We start from the raw sequence: 18,601 nt of genomic DNA on the forward strand, positions 1-18,601 counted from the left end.
GAAAGGAAGTGGAAGAAGAAAATGTGCAACCTCGGGGGAAGTCACCAAAGTCTTCTGGACGAAACTCTCAACAGACAGACTGTTTACGGATTCCTTCCCTCCAGCTTGACCCACCAGCTAGCGAGGACAGGCAGAGGAGAAAAGTTTGAAGGAAAGACTTTAAAGGAAAAAAAAAAAAAGTCCCATTTCATTGCAACAGGGATAGATGGAGAAAAAGAGAAACAAGACAGAGTGAAGACAGATACAGTACAATCGCAACCGAGGAAGAGTGAGTCATTCACAAAAGAACCCTTTCAACAGATGAACTTGAGTGAAGAAAAGCCAGTGAAGAAAGTGAACAGTGAAGAAAGCCTGCATAATTAATAGCAACAGCATATTTATGACACAATTCATTCTCAAAATACGACATCAAAGGGGGGTGGATGCCTGGGAGATGTGCCGCATAGGCCCTCCAGTGTACAGAGGTTCTCAAACTCCAGAGCCGTCATAAGTCAAACGCAATAACACCAAGAAAAAAAACCAACATGGCAGGTTACATTGCTGTGATGCCGGAACGCGTTGACATGTCATTGGCACTGACCTGATTGGACCAGATGGCAGATGAGAGACTGTCTCGCACTGTCTCTTATCAAAACCCCTCAGCACAACAACGGTGACAGAAACACCACCTGAGACTTGAGTCTGCTTTAGAGGCGTTCTATTTTTAATACCATAAGCACAGAGATAAAACCAACAAAGCTTTGTGTGATCTTCCGCACGAATAAACTGAATGGCTGATTGTGTGTCTCACATGAAGTATGTCTCAAACAGACATTGTGTCCTTCTTTAGCCAAATTGCTAGTGTAGTTACAAGCACATCATCTCCCTATTGTGATTGTAGACCAGGGATGAATATAATTCCGTACCGAAAGCACAAATCTTAAAACAAAACCGTTTCATTGAAGAGATAAACATGTTTAGACTGCCAAGAAGAAAAAAAATCATCTCCCATCTCTAGCTGACATCCCAAAAATCATATTTACTCCCTCTTTTGTATATTATTGAATCATCTCTGATTATTCAATCCAAGGTACCGTGCCTTTGAAGAACCACCAACGAGAGGAATTTAACGCAAGACCTGAGGTTGGACCCTTATGGAAAGTCATACATGGGTGGCCATTTTCATTTTTAGACACTAGCCCCCGAACCCCCACCCCTCACTCACTGCCTTCTTCTCGGGCGTGCCGCCCGGGGAGGATCCGGACAGGCGCTTCTCACGGGTCATCAGCTTGCTGTTGGGCTCTCTCAGGGCTCGTTTCAGCTCGTTGATGCTGGCCTGGTGCTTCAGCAAGACATCCTCAGACTTGTCCAAGAACTGGGGAGGAAAAAGACAAAGAAAGACAGACGGAAAGACACAGACAGATACCACACGGATAAAAAGATACACAGAGAGAGAAAGAAAATCATGTTTCGTTACATCTCAAACTAATCACAACTCGGCCTGATATGTGCACGACTCACTGACTGACCGTATGGATGGAGTGTGTCGGATGATATGATGGAGGTTGCACACGATGAAAGGTTTACACTCATGTTTACTGGTGATTCATCACGCAGATTAGATTGGCTAAAATATTACACTGTACACTGTCTGAAATAACACTAACACTAATAACAATTTGAAGTGAAATTGAAGAGTAAGGGATTCCAGGGAAAACCCACCGAAAATGTAAGCCATTTACTTTCACCATATTGATAAGTTGGTTGGTGGGGGTGGTGTGGTTTAAGCAACCACACCTGTCTTGGGTGTGTGTGGGGATTGGGGTTTTACCTGTTGCCCGTTGTTTACTCTAACAAGCAATCGGCGAACAGCCACCCTGATCCTGGGCCCAATTACCTAGACCCAAGAGAGGTGTGGCTTCTTAAACGACACCACCCCCACAATGCACCATTAAAATCGAGATTCAGGACCTCGTAAAACATATAAGCGATGGCAGCAAAATATATATTTCTTTGTAGTCCACACAAGAGAAGAATGCTTTGTAGGAACTTTGTGAGAAATTACGTAATTTAAATTAAGTTTCTGTTCTGAAGCCTTTTGTTAAGGCAGTGTTCCAAAATTCAAGAGAAGAAGTATTACCCTCAGTGCTTGTCAGGCGACAATATATTCTAGCGCCTGTGAATCACTATCAAGCATTGCTGCGCTCGCGGAAGCCAGCTGCAGCCATCAATCTTCATGTTTTTTTCACTAAATGCCAAATCCCCTCCCTAGATGGACAAGTTCTATACCGGCAGAGAGAGGAAAGAGGTAAGGCCGAGGACAGGTGAGGCAGAACATTGGAGGTGGCGTGCAAACCACAGCACAAGCACAAGGACCAGAGAGACATGTACGAGCAGTACCTCCTGTTTGTGCCGAGGGGTGGTCTCCTGGTCCAACTGAGACCGCCGAGTTGGGGCAGGAGAGAGGGAGAGAGGGCCGGGACGTGGACAGACACAAGGAGGGTAAACAGGGTTCAGGGACGGGGACAGGAACGGGGGCAGACAGATGCAGAGACAGAAAGGTGGGTAAGTTAAGGAGGGGAGAACGACAGCCAGGGCAAAACAGACAAGACGGACGAGACAGAATGGCTCACAATTGCCATCGGACATCAATGAAAGGCCACTGAACGTACCGATTCTGAAAGGTTGTATTTGAAAAGTCGGGATTGAAAACGTTCCCAGAGCTTCGTTCTCGTGCCCAGTGCAGAGAGCGCTATGCCACGATGACAATAACACAAAGGATTTTTCAAACCACCATGTTTCGACGGACAAACTCAAACAACAGGGAAGGATGGACAGAGAGACGGACAGAACAAGGCAGTCGGAGAGATGAGAGGATGGATATAGACGAAATGAATGACAGACAGGTCACCAGACACCAAAATACCTCCTGTTTACTGTCAACCGGCAAGCCAGCCTCCTCCTTTTTAGGCCAGCACAATTCAAAAGGAAGAGATCACAGCGTGTTAGCATATTAGCAGACCGCTAGCAAACTAAAGTGCAGAGTAAAGAAACAGAAAAGACAAGAAAAGGGGGTTAAAGAAAAGGGGACAAGAAAAGGGGGTTATACTAGTCTGCTCCCGCTGTTAGCGGGAGCAGACTAGTATAAGCCAAAGAGAGCAGAAGTGAAGGAAAAAAGTGACGAGTCAGAAATGCTAAATAAGGGTGACGACCTTTTGACACCCCAAAACAGGAGTGGGGGAGTCAGGGGGTCATCTGGGGGGGGGGGGGGTTCACAGCACGGTCTCTGCCGTCTCTCGTGGGCTCGGGCGATGAGAAAGACGACTCGTCTCAGACTTATCTGCGTATCTGCTTTAAAAGGACCCCCTGTGAGGTAGAAGGAAGGCGCGGCGTACCTTGATCTCTTTCTTTTTGTTGGGGGTGGTTTCCCTGTCCGGATCCTGATCTTGGTCATCCTGGTCCTCATCCAGGTCATGGTCCTGGTCTAGGTCCTGGTCTAGTTCCTGGTCCTGGTCCAGGCTGGGCTCCAGCTCTGTCTCCTGCTCGTCCAGCGAGGGGCTGCGGAGGCGGGGGTGATCGCCGATGCTGCGGCGGGACAGCCCGTCATGGTTGTCACACATGGCCGACACCGGCCGGGAGAACTCTGCAGGTTGAAAAAAATAATAAAAGCTATTCATAAAATTAAAAATAAAACCTGTGTGTGTCTAGTTTGAACCATCGGCCTGTTGCATAGATAACATAATAAAAAAAATCCCATGAGATCTGCAAAGCGTTTAGAGTTCCTCTGAACTATTATAACAATAATTTACCAGAAAAATGGAGAAAACAAACATGCCAAAATGTTGTAGTTGGAGCTTAAAATTCTGTGAAAAAAATGCGGTTGCATCCAATTAAAAATATAGTTTAGAGAGCCAAGTACTATTACATATATTTACAAATGTATTTTAAGAGGACACTTCCATTCCTTTTCTATTCCTGTATTGTTCACTATAAAAGGCCTTTTAAACAGAAAAATGTGCATGGAGTGCCTGGACTTGGCATTTTATCCTCTAACCAAGGCTTTCACACACAGGCTTTTTTGCCCCCATCTTTTTTTTTAATTAGTTTTGTGCACTCTAGTCAATACAGTCATCAAGGACAGGAATGCCTGTAGGGGCTAAACAATACCCCGTTACCATAGTAACTGATCCATCCTCACAAGTTATAGTCGCGCTTTTCATCACATTTGACAATCATCAAATGTACTATTTAGCAAGGCTGAGCTGAAAAAGCTGCTGTGCACTATAAAAAATGAGAAATGTCGTCTTGATTTTTCACTACAAAATATTAACACCAAGTTGGACAGGGGGACTGATTCCATCTTAATAGACATACAGTAGGTGTTCAGTTCAGCATCTGACAACAGCTTAGCAATTCCAATATCTTTTGACCACATGTAAAATTGAGTAAAGCTAGGGCCACATTAAGTGATTTTCAAGGCAGATTTGGCAACAGGTTGAGATTGGGCGGAGTCGTGGTGGTCTGGGTCCGGGGTAGTCGCACCAGAGAGTTGTAGCTGTTATCGATATGTGTCGGTGAAGGAAAGACAAATCTCAAATCTCAAATCTCTCTCAATATGATCCCAACGGCCTGGTCACATGTTTGATTGGACATGTTTGATATTAGCCTCGCAGGATAAGCTGTTCAAGATAAGCGGTTTAAGCCGCCATGCACGATACTGCACTGATAGTATGATGCATTTGGTTCAGGTGTGTAGCAGCCACACCTGACCTGGATCTGATTATTTGCTGCATACCTGTTCCTCGTTGGGTGGTCTAACGAGCAACAGGCAAAATCGCCATCCCCACACACACACTCAGGATTGGAGCCTGTGTCATGACATGTTCTATCTGCTCCTGGCTAATTCCAACTGGCCCACTCTCTACAATAAACTGGTGTGTCTAAAGGATCGTCTTCTGTGTCTTTGTGTTGGAGGGCCCTGAAAATGCCACTTGGATGGCGTGTGGTAGGCAGAACTGCCACAATATAGTTATGTTAATAATGATATATTGAAGGGGACAACTTTCTGTTTTTCTCAGGATAGGGGTTTTATTACAGGGGAGACAGGGGCGTCCGGGCCCCTCCATCCCCCTTGACACCCCGAGAGCCACTGAAGTGACAGACTCTTGAGCGCAAAACACACAACCACTTTGGGGGGGGTGGGTCATGAGTCGGTTCGCTAGTGGCGGGTGAACGAAACAAACCGGATAACTTAAAACAGATGTTCCCAAAAGATCGCTCTGAACTGGAGCTGCGGAGCTGTTCCGAGTGCGGGGCACCCTGCTCCACAGCGGCTTTATATAGTGTTAGGGGGAGGGGCCATGAAAAGTAGGGCCACCATGCGTCATCAAGCCATGATGGAGCCCCGCCCAAAAAATCCAGACTACAAAAATGGTGAGAAACAGTTTAACAGTCTAACGCCACAATTCAGTACTACATAGTTCACAGTCTTTTCACATGTTTTCAGCAATGATTTTCTAACATGTATAATGTGAAACAAATCACTGAATTCAGTTTACAGGGACTTTAACTGTATTAATGTGAAATGGAAAAATGCGCATTCTTCAAGTCTTCAAGTTAGTTAGATAGTGTTAGCATTCACACACAGGCGACACGGAACGAAGGACGTGAATCCAGGTGGGGAGAAGCAGTTGCCCGTGACAGAGGTAATCACACGGTCGACAGCGGTCATACATCAGAAATAATCACCACATACCGTTCAATTTGATGTGAAATACAACGTTTTCACTGGTTTAAGTCCTTGCTGACTGTATCCATGTTGCAGAATTCCAGATGAAAATTCCAGAAGGTGATACAACTAGAATCTTCACATTAAAATTGGAATTATGAATCCAAATCAGCTGCGAATTAAAAACAATTAAAAAAGAAACAGTCATGTTGCCTACCTCCATCGAGGCTCCGGGACAGCAGGTACCTCTTGCTAGTGGAGCGTTCGAAGTGCGGGGCCGGCCGGTCGATGAGGGCGCTGGCCTGCCTGGTCTGGGCCTGCGTCCTGCCGCTGTAGCGGAACTTGGATCCCATCACCAGGAAGCCCTTGGGAGGAGGTTCCGGAGACACCAGCCTGGAAAAAAAAAAATGGAAATAAGGTCCCTGATGTTAAATTCCCATTAGTGTCTCACTAGGGCTCTGTCCGCAATTGGTGCAGCGATGGCGCTTGGCACAGGGAGCTTGTCACGGAGTCCAGACTTCCTTTCCAAAAAGCCAATTAGCGACCTTTTCCTTATTAGCACAAGTATTTTTGTTCTGTACAGATATTGTGTATAGTAGTGATTACGGGAGTGGGAGTAATCATTGTAGGATCTGTTTTGGAGTGCCTTTTCTCACCATTACTTCATAAGAAAAGGTAATTGTATGTTGGTGTTCCCTTTTAAGTACTTTCACTTTTTTTCTAATTATACATTGCCAGGGCAGATGTATAGAGAGGAATTTACAAATACTAATACTAACTAAATTTCAACAGTCCGCCCTCCCACTCAAATTGCAGCTTTCCATTTACCTGAAGAAGGTGTGGTGCTCGATGCAGACCTTCCATAGTCTCTTAGCAGCCCTGTGGTTGGGGAGCTTGAAACCGATGGTGCTCTCAAACTGTTCGTACTGGAAGAGCGAGAGAGGGATGAGAAAGACAGAAAAAGCGATGAAGACAGCACACGTGTGAGTGAAGGGAGGAGAGGCCCACAGCAGCGTGTGTGTTTTATTATCTTGTTATTTAGCGAACAGCCATCTCAGGTTCGACTCTCCATCCAGTGGGCAGCAGCACGCAGTTTTCAACAGCTTGACAGATAGGTCAGAAAAAGACCTCACACCACTTCCAACAACATGGCCGCTATTTTCTCCAGTGCAATTTGCCGGAGTAGGTATTAGCGCTAGTCAATCAATCAATCAATCAATCAAACTTTCTTTTCCTTGTTAGGAAATCCACTGTGCAGTCAGGTAGATGCGAATAAAACAGGACCACCTGTAGTAATAATAATAATAACACATAAATCCCATAAAACTCCATCTAAAAATGACGCCACAGCATAATAACACAATAAACTGTGATTTTCTGTGCATGGGTAAACTCCTTTGTATTACAACTTGGATTGCCTTTTCAAATATGCTCCCGGATGATTCAGACTCTAAGGCTGATGCTCTAATTCTCACACGGGAAACTTTTGTCAACAGTCCCTGACATAATTGGCTGGTGGCAGTTGTTTATTTCGAGCAGTCCTTCTTTCTCTCGCGCGTTTACCTCTCCGGGTCGGATCTTGATGTAGAAGTTGCTCCTCTTGTAGGAGATCTTGAGGATCTTGGGCCAGGCGAAGCGGTTGATCCGCAGTCTGTCGCGGTAGATCAGCAGCCCGTTGGCGCAGACGCCCAGCATTATGTCGATCCCTTCCGAATCCTGCCGCGTCATGATTAAAAAAAGTTAAAAACTGAGTCGGAGGTGGAGGGCACCATTTTGAGTTTTATTAATTTATTTATTTGTTTTTTTATAATGAGTTTAGATTAACTAGTGGAAGTTCTAATGAAAAAATTCTATCCTGAACCTTTACTATTTAGCCTTGAATGCTATAATGACATTATACTATCCCTGCTCCTGTGAATACCTTTTTTTTCTTTCATTGGTGTTCATATATTTTATTTATTATAATTATAAATGGCTTTTTATTATTCAATTATCATTATTATAACATTCATAATTATAATAATTATTATTATTATTATGATTTAATATTGAAAAACCTCAATAAAAATATTTGTAAAACCTCAGAGGAGCCCAGAATGTGCACCTTAGCATGATGGAGGTCCACCCCATACATGGAGAGCTTCTTGGCGTTCTCCAGGAAGTTGATTTCAGCCTCTGCCGGAGTCATACCCCTGCAAAAAACAATCTCTGTAACCGAGAGATGCAGTCGTCCTTAAATGAAAAAATAATTACGCTGATGCCTCGTAATATGCCTCATTTATTCCATTCTGAAGATCCCTCTCGTACTGCCGACAATTGGACGGGTGCCAAAAAAAACTGCCAACTTGAGGCCTGGACCCTCCCCGCTTTTACCGAACAAGTGTTGAGGCATTGGCAGTGCTCCAGCTGTGTTCAGGTAAATGACAGATGCATCATTTACATATCTCACGTGCGTAAGAGTATCCATCACACCATTACTATGGTGACTTCAAACAACTACCGACTCAACAATCCAGAACAATCCACCCCCGCGGCTACAGCGAGCCAAAGGGGTCAAAACAATTATACTTAAGCGTGTATGATAACGAATAATTGTAAATCGAGGACGCGGCTCGCATTCCTACTAAGATAAGGTCACCGTTTGTTCCACTGCTGTATTAGTCATAGGATTGAACATTTCACAAATGAGCCAGCCATTTTCCTGGCTAAACCGCAAACAATCTGCGTCAGGGTCCGTGTCCGCAGGGTCAGTGCTGCCATTTTATGTTCCCATTTTGGCCAGCGAGCATTTTTGTTTGAAACACTAATAAAAACGTATGCCATGTCGGCGCCAGAAAGACTTAACCTGTACCTCTGGGTAGAGACTCCCACAATGTGCTTTTGGGCTAACTGCTTACTTTTTCACGGTCCCTGAGCGCTAAGTGGCTAGTTAAGAGCAAACTAAAGCCGTTTCTCAATACCAAGTACGCAAAGTCCAGACTTGCGGACTTGGTAGTTCAGACTTGGCAAGTTTGACTTGGGAGTACAGACTCCCGGGGACGGGCGGAAGCAGGACGGTCATTCTGCGAAATGCATTTTGGGATACTTGGCTGTCCCAAGTCCACACAAGTCCCCATGGACTTGTGAGTCATGGGAGGATGCATCCTCGATGCATCCTCGATAAAATGGGCGGAGCAAGTCCACATCCGGGCATATGGACTGGAGTTGGCTTGATGCGTACTTTGAATTGGAACAGTACTTGGGCTGCGACTGATGACGTTTCATAAGTCCACAAGAACACAAGTACAGACAAGATTGAGAAAGGGCCTAAGAGAGCTAACTGCCTATTCTCCCGATGCTCTAAAACCGTGGCAAGCAGCTTAGAACTTCATGGTACAGCTTCCTGTTTAGCTGAAAATTGCGGCGAGTCAGGCTAGAATTATTACTCAATTGATTCATTCTCAGGGATTCTGTTCGATTTTTTACCTCTGGGCCACCATAGGCGCATGTAAACTTGTTACCTGGAAGACAATGGCCATTTCTCAATACCAAGTACGCGAAGTCCAGACTTGGACTTGAAGTTCAGACTTGGCAAGTTCGACTCGGGAGTACAGACTCCCGGGGACCAATACCATTACTACCGCTTGGTGCAAAATGCATTCTGGGATATTTGGCTGTCCCAAGTCCACACAAGTCACCACAGATGCACCCTCCATAAAATGGGCAGAGCAAGTCCACATCCGGGCATTTGGACTGGACTTGGCTTGATGCGTACTTTGAAATGGAACAATACTTGGGCTGCGACTGATGACGTTTGACAAGTCCACAAGAACACAAGTACAGACAAGAACGCAGATCGAGAAAGGGCCAATGTGAGGAAGACTAAAGTCTAACAATTTCTTTGAACTTCGCTTAACGCAGCTCTACAGTTGACATTTTGGGAGCCGCACTTGTAGTTGCGATGGAGCTCCATCACCCGCTCCTCCAGCTCACGCGTCTGATTGGGGGCGAAGCGGAAGTCGCTGACATAGTCGGAGCCGTGGTCATCGTGGTCGTAGTCGCCCAGCTCCGCCTGCACGGCGTAAGAGCCCAGCACGGTGTGGGTGACGAAGGAGCAGGGCAGGCGGCCCGACAGCATGTCGTCCCTCAGCTGCAAGCACAGGTAGTACCTGGGTGACGGAGAGGAGGGTTTTATTAACAAAAACAATAACCAACCCCTCCGAAAAGAAACAAACAGGCCCCATTAAAGGCGAGCTTCGACAAGAATTAATTGGAGCTTATCCACCGATTCCAATTCTAATCCTCTGAGAGAAAAGGAGACGGATTTGGACTTTCTTTGGCATACCTGACGTGTAAATCGCTGTGGTGTTTTTTAGCCGAATCTAAAGGGTTAATAAAGTTCGGGACTGATGTGTCCGAACCCTTTTGACAGGTTGGGGTGTATGTGATGCCTGTGCCTCTACCTGGTTATGTCCTCGGTGAGCTGGGAAGGGTCAGGGGGGTAGAACTTGACGGCAAAGGAAAAATGCCACAGCGAGTCTGAAGTAGAGACGGATGAAGGTACGAAGACACTTTCAAATCTGTTCATCTTGCAAACAGGCTGGTGACCACACAATAATAATAATAATAATAATAATAATAATAATAATAATAATAATTATTATTATTATTATTATTATTATTATTAATCATCATAATCAGGTTAGTTTGAGTGTGAAATAAAAAATAAATAAAGACCTTTCAAGTCAAATTTTAACAACACTTAAGACACAGATTTGGACAAATCGTCCAAAAGTATCAGGTCTGGCACTAAGGCTTAGGGTTTTATAACACCAGTCATGTTGACTCTGATGCAGAAGAACTTGACTCATTTCAACAAAACAGAAATTTACTGTTCTAATGGACTATACTAATGGACTATTTAATGACTTTTAAGGCCTAATAACTGAACTGAAGACATTTTGAGACATTTCAAGGACCTGCAGATGCCCTGATTGATACTAAAATGTGCAGAGCTACATTAAACAGGCTTATTATAATTAACAATATCAGTTGTATTATCACTTTGCATGAAACTCACTGCGCATCTGTTTCTTGATCTCCTTGGAGGGGTCCAACCAGTTCTAGAGAGACAGATGACAGAGGGCGGATATCACAGTTAGAAACATGTTCTAATTGCAGACTGTGTTGCTAATGAAAGGTTCTCCATATGGTTAACTAAAAGGAAAGTGTGCCCCCCTCCGCTGGGCCTTTCAGAGGGAAAAGGCACGCTCTTAATTCTTGCATCTGTCTCTCTGTTGTCTTTCGAGGAAATTACCGGCAGCTAATTTAGCGATCCCACTTTCATCACGGCCCGGACGCCGCAGTGGCGTGCATTGGCCGCCGGGGGCATCGGCTCTGCTCTGCAAAGGATCCGTGACACCATGACATTCAGCACATTCACAGCCACCCACACACACAAACACACACACAATGGTTGCAAATGATGCAGCGGTATCCTGGCCAATCTGATCCTCGCCCACTAAAAGTATTTTTGGCAGCTGCCTTAGAACGTTCCAGTGTGGAATCCGCCGTCCCAAAGTGTGGAATCCGCCGTCCCAAAGTGTGGAAGCGGTGCGCTGGTCTGCAACTCCCTAGCCATCTTGGGCAAAGCATAAGGCCGTGGTTAATTTCACACGCACCTCCTCGTAAAACACGCACGCAAAATAATCTGGGGCACGCAGGCTTGCTTGCTCATGCTGCTAAACACAGTAATGAGCTGCTCGGATTTATTGTCACCCTGAATCTTGCATCAGCCTGTATATATATACACACATATACACTTATATACATATATACACACACACACACACACACACGCATATATATATATATATATATATATATATATATATATATATATATATATATACAGAGTATATAACAGTGAGTTTTAAGTCTCAGTTTCAGTTCTCGGTGTTTGGTTGGTGGATCAGACACATTGGCATCAAGTCACAGCATGTCAGGCCAGATGTCAAAAATAAAAAGGGACTTATTTTCCCGTCGTTTCACTTCATCTTCAAAGAAAAGTGCAGGGGAGTAGCCCCCATAACTGCATACCTGGCCTCGAGGGAGCTCCCAGCAGTCAAACCCAGTCAAAGCCAAGAGATGGAGTATGATCTCTGATGGGAGCCGGGGCATGGGGCGAGCCGTAAGTCTATTAGGCTGGAGTCTCGAAAATAGCCGTTATTACCCAGCTCTGAGATAATGATGCTTAAAAACAACAAAAGTCACAGAAAGAGCAGAAGGGTATAATCCTAATCCATCTCAATTCATTGTTTGAAATCTTTCAAAAATAAATGCACTTTTTCCCGTGACAAGGTTGGTGGGAAATGACAGAAATGTCAACCTGCAAAAAAAATTGATTTTTTTTAAATGAATTTCAAGCCAGAGAGCACACCAGGTATGCCATGAATTTTTTTTCCAATTGCACAATTGCAAAAATAAGGATGTAAATTGTTTATGTGCAAGATCAAAATCGCAAGGCTGCACTATTTCATCTAATTCATCGGCTCTAGACAGACTTCAGCAGTTTCAGTGAGGATTTACTCGTAGTGATGAAAGGTTTGACTCTTTTGGAGTCTACTCTTCTTGGTTCTTGACGGGTCACTCGGTAAAAAGAGTTGTTTGATTTTACGACTCTGTTTCTTTGATTCAGGTAATATAACTTCCAATGAACGAGTCAGAAGAGTCTGTTCGATTCTGAATTGTGAATGGAATTCTCCCAAGAATCACTGAATTTTGCCGTAATTATTTATTTAAGTGGAATGCAAAGAGTATAGTCATATTCAATATGAATTATGCCAAATACATTGGCCTGTTTTTCCTTGGCATTTAATGGAATCATTTAAAAGTCGGTCTTTAAAGACATCCACAGCCTGCGTGAGGATGTGAAGAAAAAAGGATGAACTGTTTGTGTGTCTGACCTCCATCGCCAGCTCTTAGGGTAAGCACATCTCCTGCTCCATGTCCTCGGCTGTGATCGGACCAGACTTTGACATCATTCTCCCTTGGCCCGGATCCATTCTCACTGTGGGTGTGTTGGGTCCATCTGATGCCCTGCCGCCTGTGATAGAGGAGCCATGGCCCAAGACCCCAACCTGCTCCACCCCGAGCCCTGGGAGTTCCCACAGGGAATCACAGTCCACCGTGGCATCAAGAGCACCGAGACGCTCTCTACCACTGCCAGCATCATCTCCACTGCCGCCAGTCTCCTCCTCCTCCTCCTCCTCCTCTTCTGGTTCCATGTCTGGGCGATCTATCCAGCGTTGCTTCCATCGCCAAGGAAGGCACGCTCCCCTCCACTGCCGCCAGCCTTCTCTTCACCACGCAGGACCTCTGCCTTGCTCATCTGTTGGTGCGCACCCTGGGTCATCCTCCGAGGCAGCCGCAGAAGACAGTCGTGCTGGCTGTTCCACCGTTCTGTTCGTTGGGTCATCCATTGTCCGTCATGTCCAGATAAAAAGGTGCCGCACTTCATGCCACCCAGGTGCACGCGTCAAGGACATTAACATCACCATCCCACAGCTGCTTAACCATCACCGGTCTGTCTGTTGTGGTGCCTGTGGGCACCAGCGATCTTAAAATGCAGCAATCGGAAAATTAAACAAAAAGATTTGTCGATCTCATAAACAGTTTTTTAAATACAAACAAAACAGTACATTGTGTCAGGCTTACTGCCCTGCCACCGTTTTGGCGAAGTAAAGTTTAGCCGTTTGCGGCAGCTGCACATCTGTTTATACGGCTACTGCTGCAACAGAGGCATCTCCTACATGGACAACTTCCCCACCTTCTACAATAGACTGGACCTTTTTAAGAACAATCGCCTCTGTCGGCCCATACAAAGACAAAAGGTCAAATGAAAACATTGAGCCCTGGCTAAATGAATCCACCCAGGACCTAAAGAGTGACTCTAGGAGAAAGGAACAGAAATGGAAAAAAAGTGGATCCACGTATTTCATGAGATCTGGAGAGATGCTATGCGCACTTATCAAAGGGCAGTTAAAGAAGCAAGAGCAGCTTTCTTCTTTTACCTGATTGTTGCAAACCATTCCAACACCAGAATTTTATTTAAGGTTCAAGGTACTCCATATTCTCGCCCTCCCCCTGCTATCTGAGTGAGGCCTCACCAGAGATGTGTGAGGAGTTTTTAAACTTTTTTGCGAAAAAAAGCTGAGAATATAAGACAGTCGGGACATTGACAGTTATTTTAGCAATTTTGAAATGGTCACCATCATTTTACTTGAACCTCTATCCTACATGAAATCAACCAGGTGCCGCCTTGATATTATCCCCACCACATTTCTTAAAGAAGTGATTGACACAATTGAACCCAGTATATTATCAATTATAAATAGCTCACGGGAGAAAGGCATTTTTCCTTCTGCTTTTAAACATGCTGTGGTCCATCTGCTTTTAAAGAAACCAGACCTTGATCCCTCTGTTCTTAACAATTTTAGGCCCATTTCCGAACTTCCATTTCTATCAAAGGTTATAGAGAAGGTGGTATCAACCCAGCTTTTGGCGTTTATATGTCATAATAACATCTTTGAGAAATTCCAGTCTGATTTTAGAGCTTTACATAGTACAGAAACTGCCCTCCTCAAAGTAACCAACGATATCCTTTTAGCAGCTTACAGGGGGGGAAAGTGTAATCTTAATTCTTTTAGGCAGCCTTTGACATTGTAGATCACGCCACTTGGCTGGTGTTATTCCTACCTAAAGAAACTTCACGGTCTCCATAGGTAATGACTCATCCTCTACAGCTCACATTACCTTTGGTGTACCGCAAGGTTCTATTTTAGCTCCAATTTTATTTTCAATCTAGGTGCTGCCTCTTGGCCACAGACACAATGGCTCATTTCATTACTACGCAGACGACACAGATATACCTTCCTCTGAGACCTGGTGACCAAAACAGCCTAGCTGCTGTTGTAGATTGTCTCAGTGATGTGAACTGTTGGGAGGCACAGATTTTTCTTCAGCTCAATAATTCAAAATCACAAATTATATTGTTCACACCCCCAAATTCTACTTGTCAAATTGAGAGTGGCCCTGGCACTTGTCCACAAAAGTGTTAGTGTGAAGTCTGTTGCCAGAAACTTGGGTGACCTATTTGACTCTGACCTAAACTTTGAACAACAAATAAAAAAAATGTCCAGTCCTGCTTCCTTCAACTGAGAACCATTTAAAGAATCAAAACAATACTATCACACAGCGACCTGGAAACAGTAATCCACCCCCTATTTTACAGATATGTCCAGTAAAGTGCATGTGAACAGTGTCACGGTGCTCAGTGCATTGCACTGCCGCCTAACAGCAAGAAGGTCCTGGGTTCGGTTCCCGCCTCGGGCGCTGTTGGCACTGCGTCTGATTAGGGGCCTTTCTGTGTGGAGTTTGTCCACACAAGCCATCCTGGCTTGTCCTTCCTCTGGGGGCACAGCCAGGAGCAGTGGGCAGCATACGTGGACGCGCCCGGGGACAAGTGTCCATCGCTGGTCAGACGATGATGGGTGCATGTTTTTGGTGGGGTGGAGGAAACCCCATGTGAGCACGGGGACAACATGCAACCTCCACACAGAAAGGCTCCTATTTGGGAGATAACCCGCCGGAGCACGGTGCCAACAGCGCCCCAGGCGGGAATCGAACCCACCCACCTTCTTGCTGTGAGGCAGCAGTGCAATGCACTGCGCCACCGTGCTATAAAGACTATAAAGACGAGCTAAGCTTGTCCTGTTCAATCTTATAATAAAGTGAGTATGGATGTATACAGTACAGTATACAACAGTATGACACAGCAATACAGTAACATCGAACAGAACAGCAATACAGCGCAGGATGCAGTAACCCAGAACAGTGATACAGTAACTTGCAGTACGGTATGCTACATACAGTACAGTAAGGCAGTGGGGCCTGTGTGAGTGACTCAGTGCTTTTTGTTAGGACCCCTGGTGAGTTCAGCATTGACAGTCCTTATGGCTTGCAGGAAGAAACGCTGTCTCAGTCTCCCTGTCCTAGCTGTGTGACTGTTCAAGATTCAAGATTTTTATTTGTCACATACATATACATACTTCCATACATATATGCAGTGAAATGTAATCGCAGGAGGCGTGAAATGTGGAGGCGCTTGCTCGACCGCAGTGACGTTGCCCTTCAGGATGCTATTGTAATGCATACTCAGGAGCACTGGAGCTCCAGAGTAGAAGAACTTGAGGATCCTCATCAAGACCCTGAATTTCTTTAGCTGCCTGAGGTGGTAAACACGCTGCCTCACCTTTCTCACCAGAGTGTCTGCTTGTTAAGTCCATGTTAAATCGTTCGTGATGTGGACTCCCAGGTACTTGAAGATGCTCACCCTATCGACAGAAGTCCCATTTATCACCAACAGCGCATGCGTCCTTGGTTGTATTGCCCTCCTGAAGTCCACAATCAGCTCCTTAGTTTTGTTGATGTTCAGGAGGAGATTGTTGTCCTAGCATCAGTGACAGATCAGCCACCTCCTCGTGGTAGGCCTTCTTATCGTTGTTGGTTATCAGACTGTGTCGTCAGCAAACTTGATGATGGTGCTGGAGCTGGACCTGGCCACACAGTCATGTGTGGCCAGATGTAATCCTTAATAAGCCTCTTGAAGCACTTCATGACCACCGAGGTGAGGGCCACCGTAGTCATTCAAGCAGGGTGGAGAGGCGAGCTTTGGGACAGGAATGATGGTGGACCTCTTGAAGCAGGACAGGACCATCGACTCAGCCAGGGAGGCATTGAATATCCTAGTGAACACCAGGGCTAGTTGGTAAGCACAGGTCTTCAGTACTCGCCCAGATATGCCATCTGGGCCCGCAGCTTTCCTGGTGTTCACCCCCATCAGAGCCCACCTGACGTCATGCTCAGACACTGAAAGTGTGCGCTCATCCCCAGTGGTGTAACTGCAATTAGCTGGCGAGCTAGCAGTGTTGTTGCCAGACTCAAACCGCGCAGAAAAAGGAGTTCAGTTCGTTGGCTAAGGAGGCATCCACACTCCTGGCTGGGGACTTCGTAATAGTCCGCAGCTCCTGCCACAAGCGTCTGGTGTCCTGTTGCATCATCTGTCGCTCCACTCTGTCCCTATACATCCCTTTAGCGTCCTTCACCACCCTCCGCAGATTTTTTTCATTTGTCAAAGCACTTTGTAAACTGTGTTTTTAAAAGGTGCTATATAAATATAGATATAATTATTATAATTATCCTCAGAAATTATTTTAGGTTTTTGAGTCAAACACTCGCTCGCTCACTCTTTTGACAGAGTGACTCCCAAGACATTTAAACGACTTGTTCGCTCTGAACTAATCGTTTACGCGTCTTGCATCACTATTAGTCGGCCAAACTGATAAGCACAGTTTGACAAGTTTGTGATGTTTTTAGTGGGATTATTTCAATGTAAAAGGTGTGCCATGGCTGGGAAACAACTGCCCTAAAACACCTATAAGAAAAATAAAGATACTATTATTAGAATTTTCTTATTGGGAGTTTTGTGGAAACCGTCGAAGAATAATAATATCCCACCTACCTTCTGGGTGTCTGCATCTGAATAGGTCAGGCCGAAGTAGTCCTTCTCCAGCAGGTTGAGGTGTTCACATACCATGTCCATCAGCGTCTGTCCTCTGGAGTGCTTCTGCCGAAAACAAAAGACGAAGCAAAAATAACCACACAAAAAAAAAGCCCAGAATAGGGAAAAGCGAAAAGGATATAATATAAGCAGCAGGGGAACTGTGGGAGTTCAATAGAACTTTCTAGGCTCATGTCCCCCCCTTTTTCCCCCCTTTCACTCTGTACATTCTTCTGCATACTGTATATATGAATCACATCACCATTAATTCAAATTCATATTTATGGAAAAAATGTGGAACGTGGAAAAAGCTCTTTGGCTTCACAGTCAGGGTCGTCTTTTTGAATTCCAGAATTCTATGCTTTCCAACTCGAGTACTCACAATAAAAACTATTAACTAGCATAAAGGGGTTTTTTTTGGATCAAATCCTAAAGCAGCATCCAAAAAGCAGCATTGATTGTGAAAGTGTAATCGCCCTGTTCCCACACAGCGATTCAAAGCCCTTCTTGACATTGGATTTGTAAATATTTGTTTTTTCTAATTATGTTTTAACTTTCAAGGAAAAAATAAAGTCTCTCAAGCCTTGTTAATTAATGGTATTTTTCCCGATGCTGGACTTATTTATGAAATTGAATTAACTACCTATTGGCCAAACAATATTATTAATAATCATAACAATACTACTACTACTACCAACAACAACAACAACAACAACAACAACAACAACAACAACAACAACAACAACCTACTGAATTTTCATAGTACCTTTAATACACAATGTGCAACCCAAAGTGCTTTACATTAATAGAAGGCAGTGAAATAAATAATAATAATAATAATAATAATAATAAATATAGCTGCAAGCAGCAATACACAGGGTCCAGTATTTACACCAATTCCAATTTTTCGAGTTCCCATGGAACGTAGCATCAGTTTGTGCTGTCGCTCCCCTTTACATCAGCGTTACTACTGAAACAAGTTAAAATGTTCAGAGTTTCCATTGAATGCTTAATAATAATAATAATAATAATAATATGAATTATAATAATTTAATTCCCTTTCCTGTGTGCATGACTATGATAAAAAAAGATCTATTTCAACCACAGCAAAGAGATGCTGCATATTCATCAGCGAGGTGATGGTGGTGAACTCTCCCCGACTCAAATGCCCCCAGACCTCCAGATAAACGGCTCCGCTGCGACACGACGAGAGCTCGGAAATTGCTTACGATTGTGGCATTAAAGTGCTTGGCGTTGCCTTCACTGAACCCTGCGAGGAGGCGAGAGCAGCAGCG

General features: G+C 44.6%; 1 protein-coding gene across 1 annotated transcript in view; it reads right to left on the bottom strand.

Annotated features, from left to right (window-relative positions):
* LOC307230198 (band 4.1-like protein 1) overlaps positions 1 to 18,601 on the bottom strand; it is an 87,244-nt gene that overhangs the window by 19,326 nt on the left and 49,317 nt on the right. The window contains exons 4-14 of the mRNA XM_080000433.1: positions 17,268 to 17,372; positions 10,767 to 10,809; positions 10,150 to 10,225; positions 9,637 to 9,855; positions 7,812 to 7,899; positions 7,271 to 7,423; positions 6,536 to 6,633; positions 5,925 to 6,100; positions 3,375 to 3,622; positions 2,380 to 2,415; positions 1,205 to 1,354 (exon numbers count right to left, since the gene is read on the bottom strand). Of these exons, the coding sequence (XP_079856559.1) occupies positions 1,205 to 1,354; positions 2,380 to 2,415; positions 3,375 to 3,622; positions 5,925 to 6,100; positions 6,536 to 6,633; positions 7,271 to 7,423; positions 7,812 to 7,899; positions 9,637 to 9,855; positions 10,150 to 10,225; positions 10,767 to 10,809; positions 17,268 to 17,372 (1,392 nt within the window). The remainder of the gene's footprint in view (positions 1 to 1,204; positions 1,355 to 2,379; positions 2,416 to 3,374; positions 3,623 to 5,924; positions 6,101 to 6,535; positions 6,634 to 7,270; positions 7,424 to 7,811; positions 7,900 to 9,636; positions 9,856 to 10,149; positions 10,226 to 10,766; positions 10,810 to 17,267; positions 17,373 to 18,601) is intronic.

This window comes from Zeus faber, assembly GCF_960531495.2.
Source record: "Zeus faber genome assembly, chromosome: 5".
Classification (NCBI taxonomy): domain Eukaryota; kingdom Metazoa; phylum Chordata; class Actinopteri; order Zeiformes; family Zeidae; genus Zeus; species Zeus faber.